This window comes from Plectropomus leopardus, chromosome 16 (genome assembly GCF_026936395.1).
Source record: "Plectropomus leopardus strain MGB_pleo_1.0 chromosome 16, ASM2693639v1, whole genome shotgun sequence".
NCBI classification, from domain to species: domain Eukaryota; kingdom Metazoa; phylum Chordata; class Actinopteri; order Perciformes; family Serranidae; genus Plectropomus; species Plectropomus leopardus.
The window spans coordinates 33273592-33297107 of NC_142191.1; the positions used below are offsets into that span (position 1 = coordinate 33273592).

At 40.2% G+C, this 23516-nt stretch overlaps 1 protein-coding gene and 1 pseudogene across 1 annotated transcript; both read right to left on the bottom strand.

The window, feature by feature from the left end:
* Positions 1-2617: 2617 nt before the first annotated feature.
* Positions 2618-3798, bottom strand: c25h13orf46 (chromosome 25 C13orf46 homolog). The gene is made up of 2 exons (XM_088089762.1): positions 3097-3798; positions 2618-3042 (listed from the first exon to the last, which is right to left on the bottom strand). Exons 1-2 carry the CDS (start codon positions 3540-3542, stop codon positions 2835-2837), a joined length of 654 nt encoding a protein of 217 aa, XP_087945888.1. The 5' UTR covers positions 3543-3798; the 3' UTR covers positions 2618-2834.
* Positions 3799-4491: 693 nt separating this feature from the next.
* On the bottom strand, positions 4492-6521 carry LOC148186986 (uncharacterized; annotated as a pseudogene).
* Positions 6522-23516: the final 16995 nt, after the last annotated feature.

Genomic DNA, 23516 nt, shown 5'->3' on the forward strand with positions numbered 1-23516 from the left:
TTTGGCGTCAGAATCTCACGTCAAAAAGGCTGACAAAAAGGGCAGTGTTTAATGACTTTGGAATAAGAACAGGCTGCACATACGAGTATTTTCATCATTTTAACTGAAGTATCTCGCTACATCTAAAGGGCTAAGGTTAGACAAGTAGTCAGAGGGTAGAAACTGAGCCCCATTTAATCATGAAATGTGTACTTGCATCAGTGAAGTGAAAATCATCTCTTCACTTTCTGTAGTAAGTGCTAAGTGTCAAACGACTGTATGAGTTCAGCTTCACATAATCCATTAGTGAAGGGAAAATGTGTTTCCCTTTTTGTAAACACAGAGTTTATACTTCGCATTCTAAAATCCCAGCCTCATTTCACTAAACTTTGGTGAGAGTTGGCCACTTTACTCCTCTAAATATATTATCTGTAAATTTGCAAGTGCTTAAAATTCATCTGGGGGAAGAATTTGGGGGAGAATAATTTGGGGAAGAATACGTTATTTTATCTCTGGTGAAAGTTCAACACGTTCTCATTCCATCACATGTTGCTGCTTTGCAGTGGACTTTTGCATCTACTCAATACGTTTTAGGTACCCTTCTTCATCTGCTCTTTACTTTACAAGATGCCGCTACCGGATTGTCAACACAAGCACATGGTGGGATGACGCTGCACGTGGTTATGTTTAGGCAACAAAAGCACATGGCGGGAAATCAACGAACACACATGCTGCAACAGATAGTTAGGATTAGGGAAAGGAGGCACATGGTAAAGTGTAAAAAAATAAATATATACATTGTTCTGTCTGGCCCATGTTCAGTGTAGTTGTTTGTGCATACCAGGTGCTGCTACAGCTTGTATGTACTGCTCTGTCCTGCCGGTGACGTTAATAAACGACAATTTTTACACCATTAATGTCGTTGTCGTCCGGATGGTGTAACACAAACACCTGACTCCCACATTAAAGTCCATGGTTTGTGGGACTCATCCACTTCCTCTACTGCTTTCCCTTTTGGCACCCTTGCACTCCTCATACTATTACATTGTTGGCAGCGTTACAAGATGGCGCCATGCTGCTGCGTTTCATGGGCACATGACAGGTTCCATCTTGCTGTGTTCCCACGTGACACCACCTGCGTGCATATCATGCAGACACAGCAGGTGCTGTCCTTCCATTTACCGCCGTATGATAACACTGCGACTGGTTCTTTTTCACCAGACACCATCCAGTGTTGTTTTGTGGGCATGCAAAAGGTGCCTTTTGGTATCACAAACTTAAAGTACTGTCAAAGCGGCACTTTTTCACAACGTCCAAATAAAATTGGGCTGAAAAGTTTGCACCCATTTATTGTACATTATTATTAAGAGCTTTGTTGACAGCTCAATTAAAATCAGCAATCTATCAGTGTACATGCAGTAGCTATAGCTGTTCACACCGCAGTCTGAAATAGCATCCATAGACGCTGGAAACGGCTGCCTCACTCACATACATATAACTTATTTTATGGTTGGAGTGTGTGCATTGATAGATGACACTGTCAGATTCACTGCCTCCACAAAAATTATGATTTATTACTTTATTAAAGGCTGCCAAAAGTTATTAAAATAAAACATTCTGGAGTGTTAAAGTGTATTATGTTTAGAAATGCTGAGACATGAAGTGTAACAACTCCACCTTGATTGAGTATACGTAAGGTGGTGCTGGTTTAGGTGAAATGGAGGGTATCAAACACAGAGGAGCAGTGATCAATGTGATTATACTGACTTTAAATGACACAGTGTACTTTCTAATCACCTTGTAATTACAGGGAGGGAGCCATTGCTAAAAAGGAGTACTTGGGAGGGGCAGAGATGTGATAAAATTGTTGTTTGTGCTGGTAGATAAGTTGTCAGTGTGTCAGCAGCAATTTGACCGTGCACGACAAGCATTCACATCTCTGGTAACTGATTATGACACCATAGCTGGCAAAATATCCAAAAATTGCTGCTTGCACAGTGGGTGGCTGTTGAGCATTTTCCAAACAGCTGCATAGCTGACAGTATAACCTCAACAGGAAGAGCTTATTTCTATGTTTAAGGTCAGCAAATTTAATGTTCATATTCTTGCTGAGAGTAAGTCATTCCTCATGGTTGTCTCTTTCATGTGTCTGCTTGTGCATTTTGAGGGGCTTTTCTTTGAATGGTAGGATCATTCAAGTTGCTTCAAATGTTACCTGCGTTCGCATCATACGGTCCCTACGACAACCTCCTCGGTCAGATGCCAAGTTGAGCCATCTGATTACGTGTTTGTTGATCTCAATGTCTGATGCTTGCTTTGCCACATGACTTTTGCGTACAGCACCTATACAAACAACATTCACAGAAAATTAATGCAAGCAACATAAGGGACACAGTCCACAGTGGACAACACTGCTTACTCCAGATGCTATGTGCAAAATTTGAGGTAACTCTTTCTTTTTTATAAAAGCATGAAACTTGGTACAGTTGCACAGTTTGGGGGCCTGAACATTTTCAGATATGGAGCCATCATAGAAATGCTTTGTGGTTGCTTTGGTAACTTTTCATTTTTATGTATTTTAATTATGTATTTTTGCATCATATTTCCTGAACCAAACATAACAGAGAAAAGGTGATGTCTACCCCTGTGTTTTAATGGTCAAGCATTACAGTGACACAACATGTACCATCATAAACTGTTCAAGTAAACAGCTAAAGGTGAATTCAGAGACATTGTGAGATGGAACTTGACTTTTCCATAAAAGCGTGAACAGTTAGTTGCAGTTGTGGACACTTACCAGAGCCAGGTATTTGCTCTATTCCTGATCGCCCCACTCTAAAGATGGCCTGAATAGTTCAGCAGTGTCTTGAGACCACAACAAAGACTGTGAGTGCGATGCAGAGACTGAAGAGGGCTGAGAAGACAGCACTGGGCATGACGATGATGACGGCCAACGAGGAAATGACCCTTGGTGTTTTGATGACCGACAAGAAGATGTACCTGGGCGTGTTGATGACTGATGAGGAGATGACCCTGGGCATTTCGATGACTGATGAGATGACCCTGGGCGTGTTGATGACCAATATGGTGATGACACTGGGTGTGCTGATGACCTACGAGGGGATGGTAGTGAACTTGGCGTTGACCAATGAGGACATGACCCTGGGCTTGCTGATGACCGATGAGGAGATGACCCTTGGCGTGCCGATGACCGATGAGGAGATGACCCTGGGCGTGCTGATGACCGATGAGGAGATGACCCTGGGCTTGCTGATGACCGATGAGGAGATGACCCTGGGCTTGCTGATGACCGATGAGGAGATGACCCTGGGCATGCCCATGACCGATGAGGAGATGACCCTGGGCGTGCTGATGACCGACGAGGAGATGGCAGTGAGCCTAGCAATGACCAAAGAGGAGATGACCCTGGGCGTGTTAATGACCGATGCAGAGATGACCCTGGGCGTGTTGATGACCGATGAGGAGATGACATAGAGCGTGATGATTGATGAGAAGTGGGAATGGTGCTTAAAGACAAGCGATGAGATGGTGAAACTGGGCATCTTGATATGGGGTTTAAAGAAAAAAGAGATATGAAGAACCAGTAAGTTAAAAGAATAATTGACCCACACTTATAAATCTCTATGTTTTTTGTAACAATATATCAATACACATAAACAATAGTCATCTTTCATTTACCTTGGTGATAATGCCTGAGGAGATGATACTGGTGGCATTAGTGATGGTACTGAATCATTAAGTGATGACAACCTGCAAAGAGATGACACAGGGGGTGATAGTGATGAATCATCAAGTGAACATCTGTAAGCAGATGGCACTGGTGGCGCAGAGGACTGCTGAGTTTAACTCAACTTGGATTTTGGAGGCTGTCGTAATTGGGCCTGGTTGTTTTGAGGAACCTCTTCCTTATCATTTTCAGAATCTGTTTCACCTAAGCAGTGGCTATTTATGCAGACAAATTATGTGTTAATGCCTAAGAACATGTCTAATTTTGATAATAAATCTGACTGCTATACAGACTTACATTGGTTTACGTTTCCTCTTAAATTGTTGTACTGCCTCCTCCTTGCCATGATCAGTGTCAAGCTCAGATGTTCTTTCTTCATCATCCCCCAAGCTGACATAATCATCTAAAAAAAAAACATCTTACAGTATTAACATATTAAGGACCATGACCAATTTGTTTCTCTCCACATGAGCATGCCTCTTATTACTGCATGCATGCATATATATCTCATGTAAATGCATATGTTTTATATTTATGTAAACTAATCAAATAAAAAAAAGAAAAAAAAAAAAAGAAAAAAATATTTACGACATGTCTTTGACTCTCTGACATCATGTTTGGTCCAGTGTTGGCTTGGCTGCTCTGCTAATCTTGTAGCTTTGTGGAGTTTTTCGTCACTTTTATAGGATTGCCAGTATGTTGCTCCATTGTTGTACCAAGACTGTGGCACCACAGACACAGACTTCTGCTCATCTAAAAACTGTACCACATGAAACATCCTTTAATTGAAGGAAATGGTTAGAGGAAAATAAGACAGCAAGAGAGCACATTCCATTGATACACAACATCAAATTCTGGATGCCAGCTAACACTAATAACATCACAAGTGAGCATAAGTGTAATTGTTGTGCCATTTCAAACAAATGTATATATACACTGACACGGGTTGTTCTTGCAAATCCTTGACCACAGACTGCTTACATGCCATCAAATATGAAGATCACACAGAACACTGTTAATTACTGTTTCAATGTAAGCAGTAAAGGCATGACCACAAAACCTCCCCTGTGAGGTAGAGCTATGCACTTTTTTGTAACATCTGACACATTTGCATACTTGTTTTGGCCTGATGCTCAAGAGACACAGAATATACTTAGTAAGTCAGACTTGAATGGGTATTCAAAAAAGAGCGACATTTCTGAGAAGACCTTGTATACAATGTATGCTCCATCAGTACACTTAACAATGTTGTTAATCACACAAACATCATCTCCAATGAAAAAGATGTTATTGAGATTTTCATTTTCAAAATGTAAGTATCTGACTGTAATGTCCATTAAGTCCATCAGGAATTAGTCCATCAAAGTGTTGTTTCTTTAAAGAGCTTGATGCCACATCAAACGCCCAAACAGTACTTGCACCAGAAGACCCAAAATTAGTTTGTTTAGACAGTCTTCAAATGATCTGAGCAAAAGGGCTATTTGGTTTTCTAACTAGTCACTTTATCTTTTGGAGGTGGTTTTCATAGGGAAATGCTGAAATGCGATCCAGACAACCAAACTGCTGTACATCCATTGGAAGATGAACTATGCACATTATACACCATAGCATCTTTGCCATTTATCTCACCAAAATGTGATACAAAAGTTTAAAAAGTGTCTGAGAATATTGACAGTAGGACAATGAGAGGTCTGCATCGATTCAAATAGCAATGGCAGTGGACAACAACATGAAGTTGTTATATATATTAGTTGCCAAATATGAAGACAGAAAGACAGGGCAGTATACAATAGAAATTGTCTAAATTCAGTGGCCTTCCATTGGTCTATGTCTCTAAATGATCGTGGTTTCCATGCAAATTCCAAAGGAATATGATGTTGCAGCTCTTTTATACGATCAGACATTTGATTTACAACATTTGCAGGTAACCGAACATTGACAGGACCTCTGAGCCACATTAGAAACAACTTTCTAACAACACCCAAACAAACCAAATGCATATAGTCCATTGGAAACTGTGACACCATGCCAACATTTGAGCCATGAAAAGGATTTGACCCATGTTGATGCTCCTTGTGAACCTGCTGTGCAAAAGATTCATCAGTCCTCAGCATGCTATCAGTGAAAGGAAAAGTCATGCGTCTGTTCACGTACAGTCCTCGCTGCACACATTTGTCACAACCATAATATCCATTATGTGGCTTTATGTTCTTTATAAATGCTTTTGCAGGTGCATCACTTATGACAGAGTCAATATTCAGAAAAAGCAGTTTTCCATTACAACAAAATCCTTTAGAAATTCATCAGCTGATCTTGGTTTGTTGGGCCCACAAAACAAATTAATAATGACAGGCTCTTTAATTGTAACACTGACCAACAGTCCTAAAATAGGCTCTTAAACAGGGGTAACACATCAATATTTATCTGCAACTTCATGGTAAAACAATCAGCAAGTGAGTCAATGATCTGAGACAATGTCTTTTGATAGAAGAGAATATGCCAAAATAGTGATACTGCCCCCAACCATGTTCTGAATAGTGTACTGAGTGTTAGTCTTTAGAATAGTTCTTGCATCTTTTGGTAAGTCAGGGTGGTAAAATCTCAATATAGTTAAAAGTACTGTAAGAGCAATGACCAACATTCAGATACTGTCTCGAAGGCTACATGGGTCAACACCTTTATCGTCAGATTCAGACGAATCTGAGCTACTGCACTGAGGAGGGTCATAAATGTCTGCATCCACACGGTCAAAAGTGTTTGCATCCATATCATGGCCAAAAATGTTGGTGTACATGTCTACATCTGTTGCACTGTCCTTCCGCACTACTGCAATTTCAATTTCTGCAAGATCAAACAGGATTATGCAAACAACAACCCCCCGAGGCCATTTCGGGGAAATATTGGTGTAATTACAGCAAAACATCCCGTTTAGACTTCACATAAGGTATGATGTGGTTATTGCAATTCCCTTCAAGGAGTCACCAGTGCCACATTCAGAGGTGCATACTTGCCCTCGCTCAGGAGTCCTCTCATGCTCGTCTCGTCCATTCTCTCATGATGTGGTGCAAGCGGAGCCAGCAGCACTAACAGACTGAGTGTATGTATCTGTACATCTAGCCAGCACAATGCCAACAACCTTGACATCAGCAGAGACCCTCCTGGAAAAGCCTCCATCAGCACAAACACACAGATATCCATGAAGAATGAATATTCATCAGGGATGAGTCAACAGTGTAGTTGTGTAGAAGGACAGGTAGAGCACTGACTGTGCCTCTGTCAGGGTTAGCAACCGTTTTTTTCCACTAACTCAAGCAAAACACAAGCCCGTCATCATTGACGCAAGATGAAGAAAGTTGGAGAAAAAAGTCTAGTTACTGGCATTGGGGTTATAAACTATATATATCAGTCAGTCAATGATAAATCAATCAGTCAATCAGTCAAAAGCTTATTTGTCACATGGAATTATACAAGGTACAACTGCGATTCCATCTGCTTCAACTTATTCTCTGTAATTTAGACCTTTGTCTTACACCGATGGCTGCTGCTTTATAGATGTACATGTTTGTGGATGGTACCGGTACTGACGCTTTCGCAGGGATCTCGGTGTAAAATCTCAAAGTCAAAAGCCACCTTTTGCAGCTGTATATGTCGCAGCTGCACAGACCTGTTCACGGTGTTATGATACACCATCAGATAGTATGATATATATATATATATATATATATATATATATATATATACTGTATATATACCACCAAAAACAGCAGAGGTAAAGCAGGCATGAGAGGATGTGGTGGTGCAGGTTCAATCAATTTTTGGAACCTCCAGAGCGGCTTTACAGTACAGAAAAGTCTACAATGATGTGAGAAAAAGGGATAAACAAAGGTTGCCGCTCAGCGTAAAAATCAAGCAGAAATGGTAGGGGCCAGCTGATCTTTCGTGTATTGCTTCAGGCCTATTTGGATTAACTGGCAATGGCACAAGAAGTTCAGCCTCACGCCTTTGTGTGTTCTGTAATGTGTCCTCATTTATGTCCAAGATACATCGCATCAATGTTGTGCAACACACAACATGCGACAAAGAATGCTTTGACTTTGAGGGCCGTATGTAACATTGTAATGTCCTGCCTGAGTTATCCAAACATCTGAGCCACATGCAGGCACATCTTGCTATCTGAATAATCTGCTCTTTAAATAACAGGAAACAGACTGTGCCTTTGACTTCAGACCAGCTTTTATTTGGTCAATGGCACATTCGCTTTCTGTTGCCTCAAAATAGCAATCTGCCAGCAATGCGCCTGACCAGACCTCAATTTAAGACTGACACGCCCAGGGGCGGACAGATGGGTGCAGGTACATTTGTTATTTAAAGGACATGATCACTGGCATGAAAATGACAACTGTGCTGGTCTGACACTAGCAACAACACTCGGACTGCTCTGTGCGCCACCTTGCGCCGAGCATAAGCTAGAGCCCTGAATGTGCAGACTGTTCTCATTCTCAAGTTGTCAAATACTGCCACTTTGACAGTGTTTTTGGTGGAGGATCCTGGCGCCAAAAGCTACCTTTCACATCCACATGTTAATCCCGTGGACGGCATCAGCAGAGAATGCAGCTGGATGGAACCTGTTGCATGCACATGATATGCCACAAAACAGCATCGGGTTGAGATGCTGCTGGTAATGATGTAATTTAAGGAGTGAGAAGGCACCTATAAGGTGGGAGCTGGATGGGTCCAACAAACCCTGAACTTTCATGAGAGATTCTGTACGTGATGTATTTTTTCTAAATCTAAGTATCCATACCAGCGTTTGTTTATTGACATTTTGGCAGTGATTGCCATATGGTTGAGTTGCCTAAAGTGCCATCCCACCATGTGCTTGTGTTGACATCACAGTCGTGTCACTCCGGAACGTGACCAACAGACGCAGAAGGATACCGACAATGTAATATGTTGATGCAGAAGTCCACTGCTAGGCAGCAATATTTGATAAGTTGGGATGAGAACCTGTTCGGTATTCGCACACTCCATACATTCTTTCATTTTTATTCTTCAGAGGCATTCAGGCCTTTAAATGACCCCTTTTCTTGCCCACATTCACCGCCTTCCCCCTCCCTCTCTGCTGTCTGGCACCAAGTCAAAAGCAGCAGTACCTTTTTTCACGTCAATAGGCCTCCGGCTCGTTGGTAGGCATGGAGAGGGGCCAGCTGGATATTATTTACGCTAATGAGGACTCACAACTCCGCTGCTGGGTCTCAGAGTGCAACTGAAATTATAATGGATTAAAGCCAGATGATATCGGGTACTGATCGGCTATAATATCAGAAAGGCCTGCCACACAGGGATTCCCAAAGCTCAACACATCAGGTACCATGTAGCCCCAACACAATTCCCTGCAGCTGCTTGCTTGGACTTGGGGGCTAAATAAAACATAATGAGTGCACAGAAATACAAAAATATCTTCAAATACAGTGTGCAGCACCTTGACACACAGCACCATGATGCAATTCTTTTCCTCTGGATACACAAGATGAAATATTCTGCCTCTGTCTTTTCTATCCACAGATCGCCAGTGGAACACTTTGAATCTGTGCATCTTACAAAAAAAATTGAAAATTTTAAGACACAATACAAAAAGTGAAATTTACAATGCAAAAGTTACAATGGAACTGCTCAAACTGAAATCTTATTTCTTTTAATTGTTGCTACTTTTTTGAATGATCATTTCACATTTTAAATCTGCGTTTTCAATTTCCTTTTTCTGTTCAAAGTCTGGGTCAAGTGAAAATTAAAATGTGTTCTGTTTTTGTCACATCACGGAAAATGTGTTATTAAACACCTGACCAAATCTGAATTGCCACAAAAAGTATGTAAAAGAAGGTCTCAAAATCATGAAAAAATGCACAGTATTCTCTGATCTGAAATGCTGGGGGTCTGTCCGCTGGAGGAGCGGAGGCCCACACCCAATCGCAGGACTGTGCTAATGATGCTTCTCGTTTTTATACTGCTACATTGTCAGGGGCGGGGTTATGCTGAGTATAGCTCCAGTGCATCATCGAGCTATGGTTTTAGGCCCGCCCAAAAAATCTTTAAACAGGAAAATGGTGAAAAAATAGTCTACCGTCTAACTCCACAATTCAGTACAATATAGCAAAGAGTCTTTGTAACGTGTTTTCAATAATCAGTTTCAGACATTCAGAATGTGTTTTGAAACAAATCTCTGAATTTACTTTACCTGCACTTCAAGTTTGATTATGGTCAGATTATTCCTTGTAGTGTGTTGACTGTAGTACACTTTTTTCATTTATCTTTATAAATTTTCTATTTGGACTTTAAATTAAATTATGACCAGAAATATCCTGAATATAATCACACATCCAGTACATTGTTTTACCCTCTTTTTTTAAGTGCCTGTGTAACTGTGTAAACCGTGTAAAATGTTTAATATCTGTGATTTTGAATCATTTCATCCCCATTCAGGTGAGCAGAGTGCTAAAACTAAAAGTCAATGTTAACTTTTTTTTATCTTTACATGCTTATGCTGTGTCCTTTTTTTTTTATCCTTACCAGCATGCAACTCTAGTTTTTATGAGAAGAATACTGAAATATTCACATCTGGAATTCATAGTTGATGGATATGAATACAATTTGCTTTCATGCAAATTGTCTGCATGTCTTTATTAACATCTCCTTTTTATTTATTTGTTTATTCTCACCTGTTTTTAGGCCTCAAACCCTCCCTGATGAATGAGCCCTTATTATTTTGTTTTATTAGGTTTGGTTTATGTATTATAATGGGAAAGAATATGGCAACAGCATGTCAGCTTTAATCAGACAAGCATGGAGAGGTCCAGCAGCTCAGAAAGAGAGGACTGGGTAGGGGAGCCGTGAGGAAATACCATGTTGAAAACACAATCACAGCTCTGAGACAGCAGCACCTGCTCTGTTATAGCACCTGATGGCATGCCAGATAGTCCAACTAAGCTAAATCTGAACGATGGCACAGCTCGGTGTTCAGTGAAAGGAAACCTCATTATATGAAGGTCAAATTTACTGTAGGACTGAAACGGCATTGCAGTGGAAAAGTCAAGTAACACTTTAAGAATTGGAAAAAAATCTCATGGCAACACACCTGATCAGTAATCAAAATATCATAACAACATTACACAACATTAACTAACTAAAAGCTGCCTTTTGATGATGCCTTCTTCTGCCAAAAGCACTGTCAACGCAGCACTTTTGACCAATTCGGAATGAGAGCGGACTGGGTATGCATTCTGGCTATGTGTAATCAGGAACAGGTGAACGGCGTTTCCTTGATGGGGTGGGCGTGACTGATGTTGGGAAATGGGAAACAAATGAGGGCAAATTCGTAAATTACTGAGGCAGAAGTGAGCAGGTGACCAGTAATGCAGAACTATGACAGATCTGCTGTATGGTATTACTGTGCTATGAGACTGTCCTCACTCAGGGATGAAGGCGACCATTTCTGTAGCTGAAAGCTGCTGCTAAGTACTATGGCAGTATAGATGGAGGCATCTGTCTCAGGCTGATGATGCAGGCGGCCCGGACTGATGATGCATGTCCATGGCAGGCAGGTAATACAGCTGGATAAGGTAGCTATGCTAATGCAGCCTTTATAGTGCCAGATATATGGATAGCTTTCCACAAGCTGAGCCAAGTTTGCAAAGGTTATTCCTCCTGATCAATGAGCTGTGCAAATAGTCATTAAGCCTTTGAACCCCATATACATCCCCCTCTTTTCTCGTTCTTACTCCTTGGTTCTATCTTCCTTTTTTTATAACCTTAATTTTCCCTATATCAATCATTCTGTGTTTCTGTACAAATTAGTCTCCATCTCCATCTCATCTCCTCTCTATCCATCTCCCTCCCTTTCTAAAAATAGATGGCATCTGGATAATGGTCCCTTCCGCTCCACTCCCCTCACCTGATTTATGCCAGCAACCAAACGGGCCTGCCAGCACAGAGGCTCAGCACAATACCAGATCTCACAGTTTGGGGCCCAATAATCATTTCATGCTTGGTCAGCTGGTGAATGGAGCATGACGCCATCCAAGGGTTACAGGGAAGCAAGGACAGTCAAAGTAGATTAACAGCCGGTGAGCAGGGTCACTCAGTGAGAGGTCACCTACAGCTGGTTATGCTGACATACACAGGGCCTTTGAATCAGCACCAGCAAACATTTGGTCTCACTTTTTTTTTCATGTCGTCCATATCTATATATTAGGGATGTCCCAGTCCAATCTCAAACATCAGGGGCTAATCAAGGCATTTTTTGACTGATTGGGAACAGGAATATTTAGTGGAGCCCGATCCAATCCTTTTCCTATGTCAGTTGTCATGCAAGTGTGTGTGAGTGCAGCCTCCATCAACACTCATCCACTCACCTGTCTCAGTCTCCCCTCCATTGAGCTCCGTGTGTGTGTGTCAGAGCAGCAGCTGAGCCCCACAAAACACTGCACATCATAAACAAAAATGCAGTACAATATGAAACTTTTTATTTACGTCATGTACCTAAATTATGAGCGCTGTTTTCATTTCAGCTCTGTGTGAGAGTCTCGTGTTTTGTGTTTAAATATAAGGCATGGTGTTTTTGGGCCCTGTTCAGAGGAGAGAGGAGAAAAATGCAGATAACACTACGAACCCATTCACCACTCCAAGTACAATAAAAGCCCCACCAGCAAAATGTCAACATGGCTTATGTATTAATGAAGTGTAATCCACATAAAAGATGAGAGGACAATGAAAATAAACAATCGAGGAAATACAGTTAATTCAGGGAACTTAGACTGCATTGAAGTAAAAACACTTTCTTAAAAGGAACAGAGGCATTCACTTGAGACAGGTCAAAAGGATTAAAGGAGTTTTTTTCATTTTATTGGTTAAATAATATAATATAAATGTATAATATAAATGGCAAATGCATTGCAAAGCTATTTATTTATTCGTAACGGCACAGGCTTTGGATCGGATTGATTTCAATAACCTTAAAGAAGCTTACTTAATGCCCTGAAACCTGAAATTGGCTAGATTTCTTTCAAAAACATGGAAAGCAGGCAATGATCAACTTTAAAAAAAAAGACCAAAAAATGTGCAAGAAATTAGTAAAAAGTTACAAGAAAATTAGCTAAAATTAGCTGAACAAAAACAAAAAAAAGTAAAATTATCAAAGCAGGAAATGACCTGAAAAGAGTCCTAAAATTAAATAATAATTTCTGATAGTTATAATTATAAATGTTTTTTTGGGTATTTTTCCTTAGTTATTTGAAAATTTCCTGATGATTTCCTCTCTCTTTTTTAGCTAATCATTAAGGTTATTTTCTTGTCACCTATTACATTTTTTTTCATAGTTTTTGTGACATTTCATGCGAAGTTACCTTTTTTTCACATGTTTTTGTAGGTAATCACTCAAATTTGCTCATTGTTTCAAGGTTTAAATGCTTGGGAAAGGAACAAGAAAACTGATGACAATTCCGGATTCAAAGGGTTAAAGTGTGCACTGTGCGGCTGTGTTATCTGAAATAAAAGTAGCGAATCAGGACTCGGTATTGACAGATACTCAACATGAAATGACTCGCATTGGATTTGTATAATATGTATAATTTACTTCGTCTTTCAGATTTTTCTTTTGCAAATGTTTGGTATTATTTTCGGTGTAGTTTTTCAAAAACCTGAACACATTGCATCACATATACTTACAAGATGGAACATTACAAGCAATTTATGCTACATGAAAAAAACCTCCTATATCAAAGAAAAAACAGCAGTATGTGTGGTGTGTTGAGTAATCTCACTGATGTCACAAGCTGCCTAATCTTCAAACCCTCCAAATCCCCTCTGCTGACTCAGCGGGCAGTCTCCGGGGAGCTGGACAGTGTGAGTGATGTAGTGTTCAGTTAAAATCCACCGGTGCAGTGAGTCGTGAACGCAGGAGCGGGGGATTGTCTGCTAATTCAGTGACAAGAGAAACATACACATGGTTCAACTGGCCCAGGCAATGCTCTGGAGAGCACAGGGCAGAACTGAGTTCAGAGGTCAAATGAGTGCTGGTGACCTCAGGTTGACCCCCATCTACAGCACTCCCGCTGATAATGTAAGCATTTATGAAGCTCGGCATATCGCGACTACTGCACTTTACTGAAATACTGTCTCTGGCATTATTAACCATGCAGCTGTAATGTCACAAACCAGAACCCTGTACTGAAAAAATAACAGTCCAAAAACAGATCGAAACATTCAGGACAGTCTTTTCCTGCAACTCTCATTAGTTCCTACAACTCTTAGGAACCCATTATACACATACAAATATATCTCAGTAATGTAGAAGACATCCTGTGTAATGCTGCTTTTGATGTAACATAGCATTTTAGGTTTCAGTATCCCACCACATCTCACTTCAACCTTTTGAAAAACCTGAGCTAATTTTCTTGATTTCTTTCAAAAACGTGAAGAAGTAGGGATGATAAAAATGAATCGATGATCGGTTAATGGGTTGTATTATTTAATCAAATATGTGTAATCGATTAATTGATAATGCCGTCAAAGCATATGCAATATGTTGTTGTGAGTTTTGGTTAAGGAAAAAAACTCAGTTTTTATTGTTTGAAATAAGCAAGTTTTTAATGTTTTTCTTTCAAATAATGATTAATTGATTAATCAGTTGTTAATTTTACCAATACTAAATTAAGGAAAGTGCCTATAATTTGCAACCCTCAGAAGAAGAAGATAATGTGCAAAGAAAGAGAAAATTACCCAAAAGTTTTAAAAGTTATAAAAATCATGGAAATGACCAGAACAAGGTGCTTTAACAAAGCTATAACAATTTTGTATCATAATTTTAAATATATAATTGAGTTAATTATATATATATGTATATTACATATATATACACTGTATATATATACACTGTGTATATATATATTTTTCTACACATTTTTCCTACCTTTTTAAAAATAATTTCCTAAAATGACTCATTTCGTGCAGTTTGTGAAACATCTAGTATCATTGCCATTCTCACTTTTTTAAGCTTGATTTCTTTCAAAAACATGGGAACAAGGCAATAAGCAAGTTAGTGCTAGTTAGTTAAAAGTAAATGTAAATGACCTGGGGAAAGTGCTTTAAAAAAAATGTAGAATAATCAGCAAAAAAAAAGCAGCGCAAGAAAAGTGCTGTCCCTCCAGGCGTAAAGGGTTAAGATTGACACAAGCAGAGAATATTTATTACGTGAAAGCATACAATACAGAGGATACAGAGGATGTGTTTTCCCACCCATACATTTGTGCACTTCTATGAATGAGTACAGGTTAGTTTAACCTGCTAACCGCTGGCCACACTCACATTATGGATTTGCATGCGATTATTCTGTGTGAAACACTTTTTATTAACACTTTAAAATAAATCATGGACAGTAAATGGTTTAGTGATAGACACAGGGACTATCTATAAACATTATTTGGATGGCTATTATAAAGTTGCAATGAATACTGTGTAGTGCATGTATACCCTTTGCAATTTTATAATGGCCACCAAATGTTAGATGCACTTTCAGCCTGTTCTCAGTCTGAAGTCATCATTTATCGACACTTTTACAATGCTTTTGAAAAACAAACAAAAGATTTACAAGTAATTTTCTTGTCATCTTTTCCTAATTTCTTGCAGTTTGCAGAGCACCTTATGTCAAGTTGCTCATTGCCTTTTCTTCCATTTTTTTTTTTTTTTTTGTCTTTTAAGAAACCAATAAAAAATAATTTCAGGGTTTAATGCTTGTAAAAGGCATCTGAAAGCAGCACAAAAAATCTAATGTCAGTCCAGGTATGAAAGGGTCAATGAACCTCTTTTATTTATTGCTTTTCTATGTTAATGGGCAAAGCACTTTATAATTTTTTTCTCTCATTCAAACACAGCGTCCTTTTCAAGGACAGATCAATATGTGAACAGAAGCATTGAAGCACCAACTCTGCAGCCCACTCTAGCTGAAGCTTTGTGGAGCTGCACTCCATGCAGAGTGTGTGTGTGTGTGTGTGTGTGTGTGTGTGTGTGTGTGTGTGTGTGTGTGTGTGTGTGTCCAGCAGCTGGTGGGCAGTGCGGCGGGGCAGCTGTCCTTGAAGTGATGGCGTGAGTTCAGGAGGAGGCTGAAGTGTCCTCCAGCATCACAGAGTGCCTGCAGGCCTGGGCCGCCCCACACTCTGACCTCTCCGCATGTGGGAGAACAAACAGAGAAGGATCAATTTAACCATCACACTCAATCAGTGTCTCGTTTACAAATTTGTTCGGCTTCTCTGGAGGCTGTGATGAAAATGTGAGACGTGATGACAGCTGTCAGTCACGCAGACGTACGTGGATGCTGAAGGTGAAAGGTCGTCTGAAGGACAATAACCAGAGGCAGTACAGTGCTCGAGGTGTGCGTCAGTGCAGCGCTTGAGACGCTGTCTAGACGACCCCCCCCACCACCACCACCACCGGATGTCTGCTGGTACAGATTTAGGTTGTTTTGCTCTGTTTCCAGACATCTGGGTTGGCCATTTATATACACTGTCCTGCTTTCTCAGTCCTCAGCTGGGACGTGTAACTCCTGACCACAACCCTTAAACTGTTCTAAATGTCCCCATGTCACCATGGAAAATAGGCCGGCAAAGGTGACTTCAAAAAATTTAAAAATTCTCATGTTTGTTTGGGCAATAATAATTTAATCTTAGGGAACTATTTCTCAGATTTTGATAAGATAATGCATCTGAAACACTGAGGCATTGTGAATAATCAAATAATTCCTTAAATCATCATCATTAAATTATATGTATTATATGTAAAACAATCCACGCAAGTATACCATGTTACCAACACATCACAATCAACATGCCACAAACAGATACTTTAACTTTAACTGCTTTTATTATTATTTTTAATCACTGTCTATCCATTTTTTTCTGTAAAGTACATTGTAACTTTGTTTGAAAAGCCCTCTATAAATGAAGTATATTTATGAATATAGTATTCTGGACATTTGTACTGAGGTTATTTTGGAATATTTTCTAAATTCACTGATTTCTTGCAATGTTTTGAATGAAATGGCATCTATTTGCTAAGGGTTCAACGGTTTAAATACTTGTGAAAGGTGATGTCGATCCAGGTTTAAAGGGTTACAGTGATTGGAAATGTCTTCTTCTGTCATCTTCCCTGTCTTCAGCCTGCTCTCTGTCCCTCTCTTACCTGCTCCTCTTCCTCTTCACTGGTCCTCAGGTGGATTGCTGATAGAGGCTGTCCCCTCCCGCCCCGCTTCCAGCTGTTTATGAGAAATAAAGGACGCTGTATAGCTTTTCATTAGCTGAATCCAAATTTCAAATGGATCATGCTAATCTGGCCTGACATGATCTACTTTCTCCATGTCTCTCAGCAAAAGCACAATTAAAAGAGAAGGGAAGAAAGAAAGGATTACTACATGGAGCAGAACACACAGGAGCTGCCTGGCTTCATGGGAGTTCATCTCAGATCCATTTAACCCTTTGAAACCTGGAGCGACATTCCTTGTGCTGCTTTTGGACGCCTTTCACAGCTATTTATACATGACAAAAAGGCTATGAGGAAAGAAGAAACTGATTATATGATTATATTGATATTAAAGAATGATTATTTTTAAGCACTTTTACCAGTTCATTTCCTTGTTCTATTTGTTTGTTTGTGATTTTTAGGTAATTTTCTTGTACTTTTTACTAATTTCTTGCTAATTTGTAGGTCTTTTTTTGCTCATTGCCTCCTTCACGTGTTTGACAGAAATCAAGCCAATTTGCTCAGGTTTCAAAGGGTTCATTTAAATATGAGACATGAAAGCAAAAACAATATTTATTTTTGGTGCACTAAAAATGACATTATTTCTGGTTTAACGTTGCAATAATAAATGCTCAGAGGCTGAACTTAACTGTTAATTCCCTCAGAAACAAGTGTTTTGCGAACTTATCCTGCGCTGTGGGGAGCAGAGAGGCTGATGGTAAGTGTGGTCCTGTGATTTCTGATTAGTTATTAAGGTTTCCTTCTTTTGTTGGTTCCAGCATCCTAAACTGGTATCAAATTGGGACAGACTGGTGGAGATGGGGTCATCCCAATGTTCCTCTGCCCCAACACTTTGATCTTAGCTAAAATTTTAAGATATTATTAAGGGTTATCTTCACTGTCAAAATCTTAAATAAGGGTAGATGGACATTTTAGATGTCTTTTGTCTGTCACTTTGAGATGTCAACAAAACTATCTTGCCTGCAAATTTAAATGCGAGCAGTAGGCTTCAAGGAGTACAACATTAGTAGGCGATAAGCTGCAGGTGGGGGATTTCAACATTTTGACCCTGATAAAAAAATACACTGAACATGTGACTTAGAGGAAAAACAATTTGGAAAACATAAAACCCATGGAAAGGTAACGTACATCTGAACATAGATACACTGATGCAGTAAACAACACAGTCTTATCCCGACTTGTCAATTATCACCAATTGGTCAGAGCTGTTTAGGTATACATATGAAGTGACAAGTATCCTCCTGCATCTTTAAAAGACTTCCAGACTTCAATGCAACACAAGCCAGTGGTTAGGTTTCAGCAACAAAAATTAATAATTAGGTTTCGGGAACAAATGCAGGTTTGGGTAATAAAAGCCTCTGGTTAGATGAAGTCAACAAAAGCATGAGGTTAGATTTAGGCAATGAAAGGATGTGGTTAGATTTATTTTTTTTTTAAAAAAAGTTTAAAAACATCATGGTTTGACTCAACATTCATACAGTATGAAAACAGCAGGCTCCTGGATGAACGTCCAGGGTTTGTTTGACCCATTCACTGCCCCTGGTGCCCACCCTGTGAGGACGATCCAACTTCTTTTATTATGGGGTGACTGGCAGCACTTATAACTGACACTGTCTGGCAGTGTATCTGGCATTTGAATATCTTCTTCAAAAGTTGCCCTCATCATCCACTACACAGTGCAACATTTAAAAAAAAACCCAACATAATTTAGTAGCTTTTTGTTTTTTTTAGTCTGAAAACAAAGGGTGATTAGAGTGACCAGAGAGAGTCAAAGAGTAATTGAAGGCCATAAAAGTCAAACCAATGAGCTGAGAGCCACAGAAACCCTCAATGGAGCTGAAATGAACCGCAGATTCATGTGAATTATACCTTTAATTCAAGTGACCCCTGTCACACACAAGTAGCCATGTTGAATATATAAATGTTGACTATGCATTATTGTCTATGTAACTTTAAATAAAGAACATTCATAAGTCTCTGTGACTGGTTTGGCAGCTGTTAATGGGTGTCATATTGTTCTCATGTTTCTGTCAGTTAGTTGGCCCATAAGGCAGTGAATAAGATCCAAAGCAAAAGTTAGTTATTTATTTAGGCATTTACACTGTAAAGCTCACAAACAATTTGAAGTGAATATGTATATGATGTAATGTTTAACACCACTCGCAAAATAACAAAAGCTCACCATTTATTCATTCATTGCTTGTGTGTTATTTTTCAGAAATTACACCTCCCTTGTCTGCCTGTGAGATTGTGACAATGAAATAACCAATTTGGCTCAGTTCAGCACACACAGTAATGGCCACGCTCTCTCCATCAATGGCACTGTGCTTTGATTGCACTGTGAACATGTTTTTTTTTCCTCCTCAGAGAAGAAATGGCGATTGAAATCGGTGCTTGATTATATGAGATTGTCTTTTAATACTGGCTTCTTCAATCGCTTTACTCTCTGTGTGGCTTAATGAGGATCGTTTGAATTATGTTTTGTTAGGTATGAGCAAAGAAAACCTGCGCCTGCTCTTGTGCTGACAGAGCTGTCACTTCAGCAGTATCTGTTTGTACTCTTGGCATCTTTGCTCTCTCTAAATATAGAAAAAAAAATGCTTTGAGGACACTATGAAGATGCAGATGTCTCACAAAGTATTTGATGCAGTGATGTTAGAGCTAAAAGTAGATGTTCTTCCTTTGTGCCAAGTAAAAAAAAACTCAAGATAGTCTCATGCAGAGGAGGGATTATCATAGAAGGCTTTATGAAATTAAATGTATAACAGTAAAATGACAGCAGTTTGTCCTGGACAGAGCAGTCAACATTTTCTTCATCCTCTCTGGCAATGTGCATAATCCCCTCTGCCCCGTGGTGAAGGCTTTAACAACATGCAGCTTTCAGGCGCGAGCACCTGCTGTCTGCAAGGCCTGACATGCCATGGTGAGGAGATGGATTTGGGTAATGGTCCAGCAAGAGTCTGGGCATTAAGCTGTGGCACAGAGGAACCCAGAGACAGGATGGGAAAAAGAACAGAACAGAAGACTCCCACAGACCTCCCAACGGGAGGGGGTTTTCCCATTCACCTCATTCTAGAGCTCGTTTCACTTGATGGCTGCTGAGAAACATTCAGTGAGCCTGTAATGGAGATAAGAGCTTTGTCATGGTGCATAAACTGAATGAATGGCAGTGCGATAATATGATATTTTTAGTCAGTGATCAGGAGATATTTCCAGCCCATTCTCATTCCAGAGTCCTCAAATATCACCACTTTGCCAGTGATTTTTGCCTTAGATACTGACGCCAAAATCATAGCTGGGGCAGCCATATGACACGCCAATGCATTCTCATCCCAAGTCGTCACACGTTATCGGTTTGTAGTGGACTTACACGTCTACATACTATGCTCTAGGTATCCCACTGTCTGCTGTTTATTTTCTGGGATGCCACTATGATGATATCAACACACACACATAGTGAGATGACGCTGTTTGTGGTCATATTTTAAGAGTGTTTAGGGAGCCTAATATGCAGAAATATTTGAATATAATAGGTAGAAATACCACATGTATAGTGCATGTCAAAAACTGCTTGGTTTTTGCCCCAAACTGCATTAAGCTAGCATAGGGTGTGCATGTCTGTAACTCGTGAGTACCCATGGGACCCATTTTCATTAAGGTGTCTTGAGGTCAGAAGTCAAGGGACATCTGTGAAATGACCATGGCATTTGTCCTTGCCAAAATTTAGTTAAACTTATGAGCATTTTTCAGCCCTCAATCTGAGACGCTAGCATGACATGGTTGGTACTACTGGATTCCTTAGGTCTTCTAGTTTAATATCAGGATCATCACTCTAGCTTTAATACTCAGTTTGGTACAGCTTCTTAAAGTTGGGAATGTTGGCCGGGATGCTAGTGATTAACACAACTTAAAAAAAAAAAAGAAATGCGTTGTGTATGGACCGTAATCACACTATAATGACCATGTTAACACTGACAGCCCTACATTAAATATATGAGTCAAGTGAATCTCAGATATCTGTGTCATCCAGGTCATGGTAGTTGGTTTGGTGGTTTCTTTTGAAGTGGCAACTGGACTTGCTGAGGTTTCTTGAAGACGTTTCGCCTCTTCTCCAAAAGGCCTCTTCAGACTGGCCGAGAGCTGGTGTATAAAGCCTAGATTGACCATAGTGTGCTTATGAGCAAGGTGTCACATGCGAGTTCTCAGCTAGGAGTGTGGGGGCATGATTGACGACACCCTTTAAAGTCTTGGTCCTTTCTGGGCACTTGGTGTCACACGATTTACAGTGGTTGTGTTTGGCTTTCTGATGGAAAGAATCCAGAACTGCATTGTAGATGGGTGATAAATTATGTCTTAGACCACGTCCTCTGTTCAGACATTGTTTTTCTAGCTTGACATAGATGGCTTCTTTAACTCCACATTCAAAACAACACTCTTCTTTGGCTAATATGCAGACTTTACTGTCTTCAAAGGAGTGTCCAGGATCCTTAAGATGCAAGTGGACCGCTGAGTCCTGACCTGAAGAGTTGGCTCCTCTTAAGAAAGAAAGAGCTCTGCTCTCTACCTCCTCCATATAGAGGTTGGCCATGATGGGTTATATGGGTGAACCCAGGAAACAGCCATGCTTCTGTCTGTAGAATCCTTCATTGTACTTGAAGAAGTTGGTGTTCAAACAGGGTCCAGCATAGCACATATGTGGTCTGGCATGAAGTTGGTCCTAAGATGCAGGTTACTGTCTTGTAGGAGTCGTTTCCTGATGGCTCTGACGGCTTCTGATGTTGGGATGCATGTGAAAAGGGAGGTTACATTGTATGATACCACGGTCTCTCCTGGATAAAGTTTTATTCCTCTCAACTTGTTAGCAAAGTCCTTGGGGTCTCCACATGGTGAGGGGCGTTGCCAGCCATTGGAGCCAGGATAGCAGCCAGGTGTTTTGCAATGTTGCAAGTAACTGAACTGATGCTACTGATGATTGGTCTGAGAGGGGCTCCTTCCTTATGTATTTTGGGGAGTCCATAAATAAATGGTGAATAACAAGCGCAACAGCATTGTTATTCCTTACCTATGTGGTGTCTCAGAAAAGCTCAGGAGGGTGTTCAATAAACACAACATCCCGTTTTTTTCAAGCCCTCCAACACCTTAAAACAGAAACTGGTTCATTCCAAAGCAAACAGAGTAATGTGTTCTACAACATAAAATGCAGCAATGGATGCAAGGATCTGTATATTGCAGAAACCGAACAATCCCTCCATAAACGCATGGCGCAACACAGGAGAGCCAACTCTTCAGGTCAGGACTCAGCGGTCCACTTGCATCTTAAGGATACTAGACACTCCTTGAAGACAGCAAAGTCCACATATTGGCCAAAGAAGAGGGTTGGTTTGAATGTGGAGTTAAAGAAGCCATCTATGTCAAGCTAGAAAAACCATCTCTGAACAGAGGACGTGGTCTAAGACACCATTTATCGCCCATCTACAATGCAGTTCTGGATTCTTTCCATCAGAAATCTAAACACAACCACTCTAAATCATGTGACACCAAGGACCCAGAAAGGATCAAGACTTTAAGGGTGTCGTCAATCATGCACCCACACTCCTAGCTGAGAACTCTCATGTGACCCCTTGATCATTAGCATACGACTCTCGTGTGACTCCTTTAGCTTATGACTCTCATGTGACACCTTGTTCATTAGCATACTGATGGACATCCTAGGCTATATATTTTATTATGTATTGGCCAGTCAGTGTTTAGAACTGAAGAAGCCTTTTGAAGAAGAGAGAAAAGGCGAAACGTCTTCAAGAAACCTCAACAAGTCCAGTTGCCACTTTAAAAGAAACCTCAGGTGAATCTCACGTAATTTAAGACTATTCCTATGTAATATTCTAATAGGTGACTATAACTTTTGCCAAAGTCATTTTCCAGCCCGTTCTCATAAGTCATAAAATACCACCACTACTTTTGTTGTGCTTTCAGTGTAAGATCCAGAGGGCAAACATCACCTTTTGTGACTACGAGTTGCCGCTAGACGGCCTCAGCTGAGAAAGCGTATGGACAGAATCATTGGTTGTACGTAGCCAGATGGCCAGCAGTGTTTATAAACAGTGTCAATGTGAAGCAATAAGATGCTGGAAAAGAAAGTGGCAATCAGAGAAATACATGCCTTTTTTTCTCAAAAGACCATCTTATGTGAATCGTTCAGTATATATGGACATAATGACCAGTCCTGATTGCTATCTAGACATTATTGCTACTCTTTGGATGGAAAGATGCCTAGCTGACTGGCTAGACTTGCAAGATTGATTGACTAGGTGCCTGTCTCTGTACTGGCCTTCCTTACATGTTGCTGTATACTATTTATCAAGAGGTGTGTGTGTGAAATGCCCACTCTGAGTGTTCAAGCAGAGCGGAAGGCTTGTGTGTGATGCAATTTTCTGTGTGTATATCCATGTGTTCATGTGTGGACTTGCCTTCCAGTGTAAGCGGC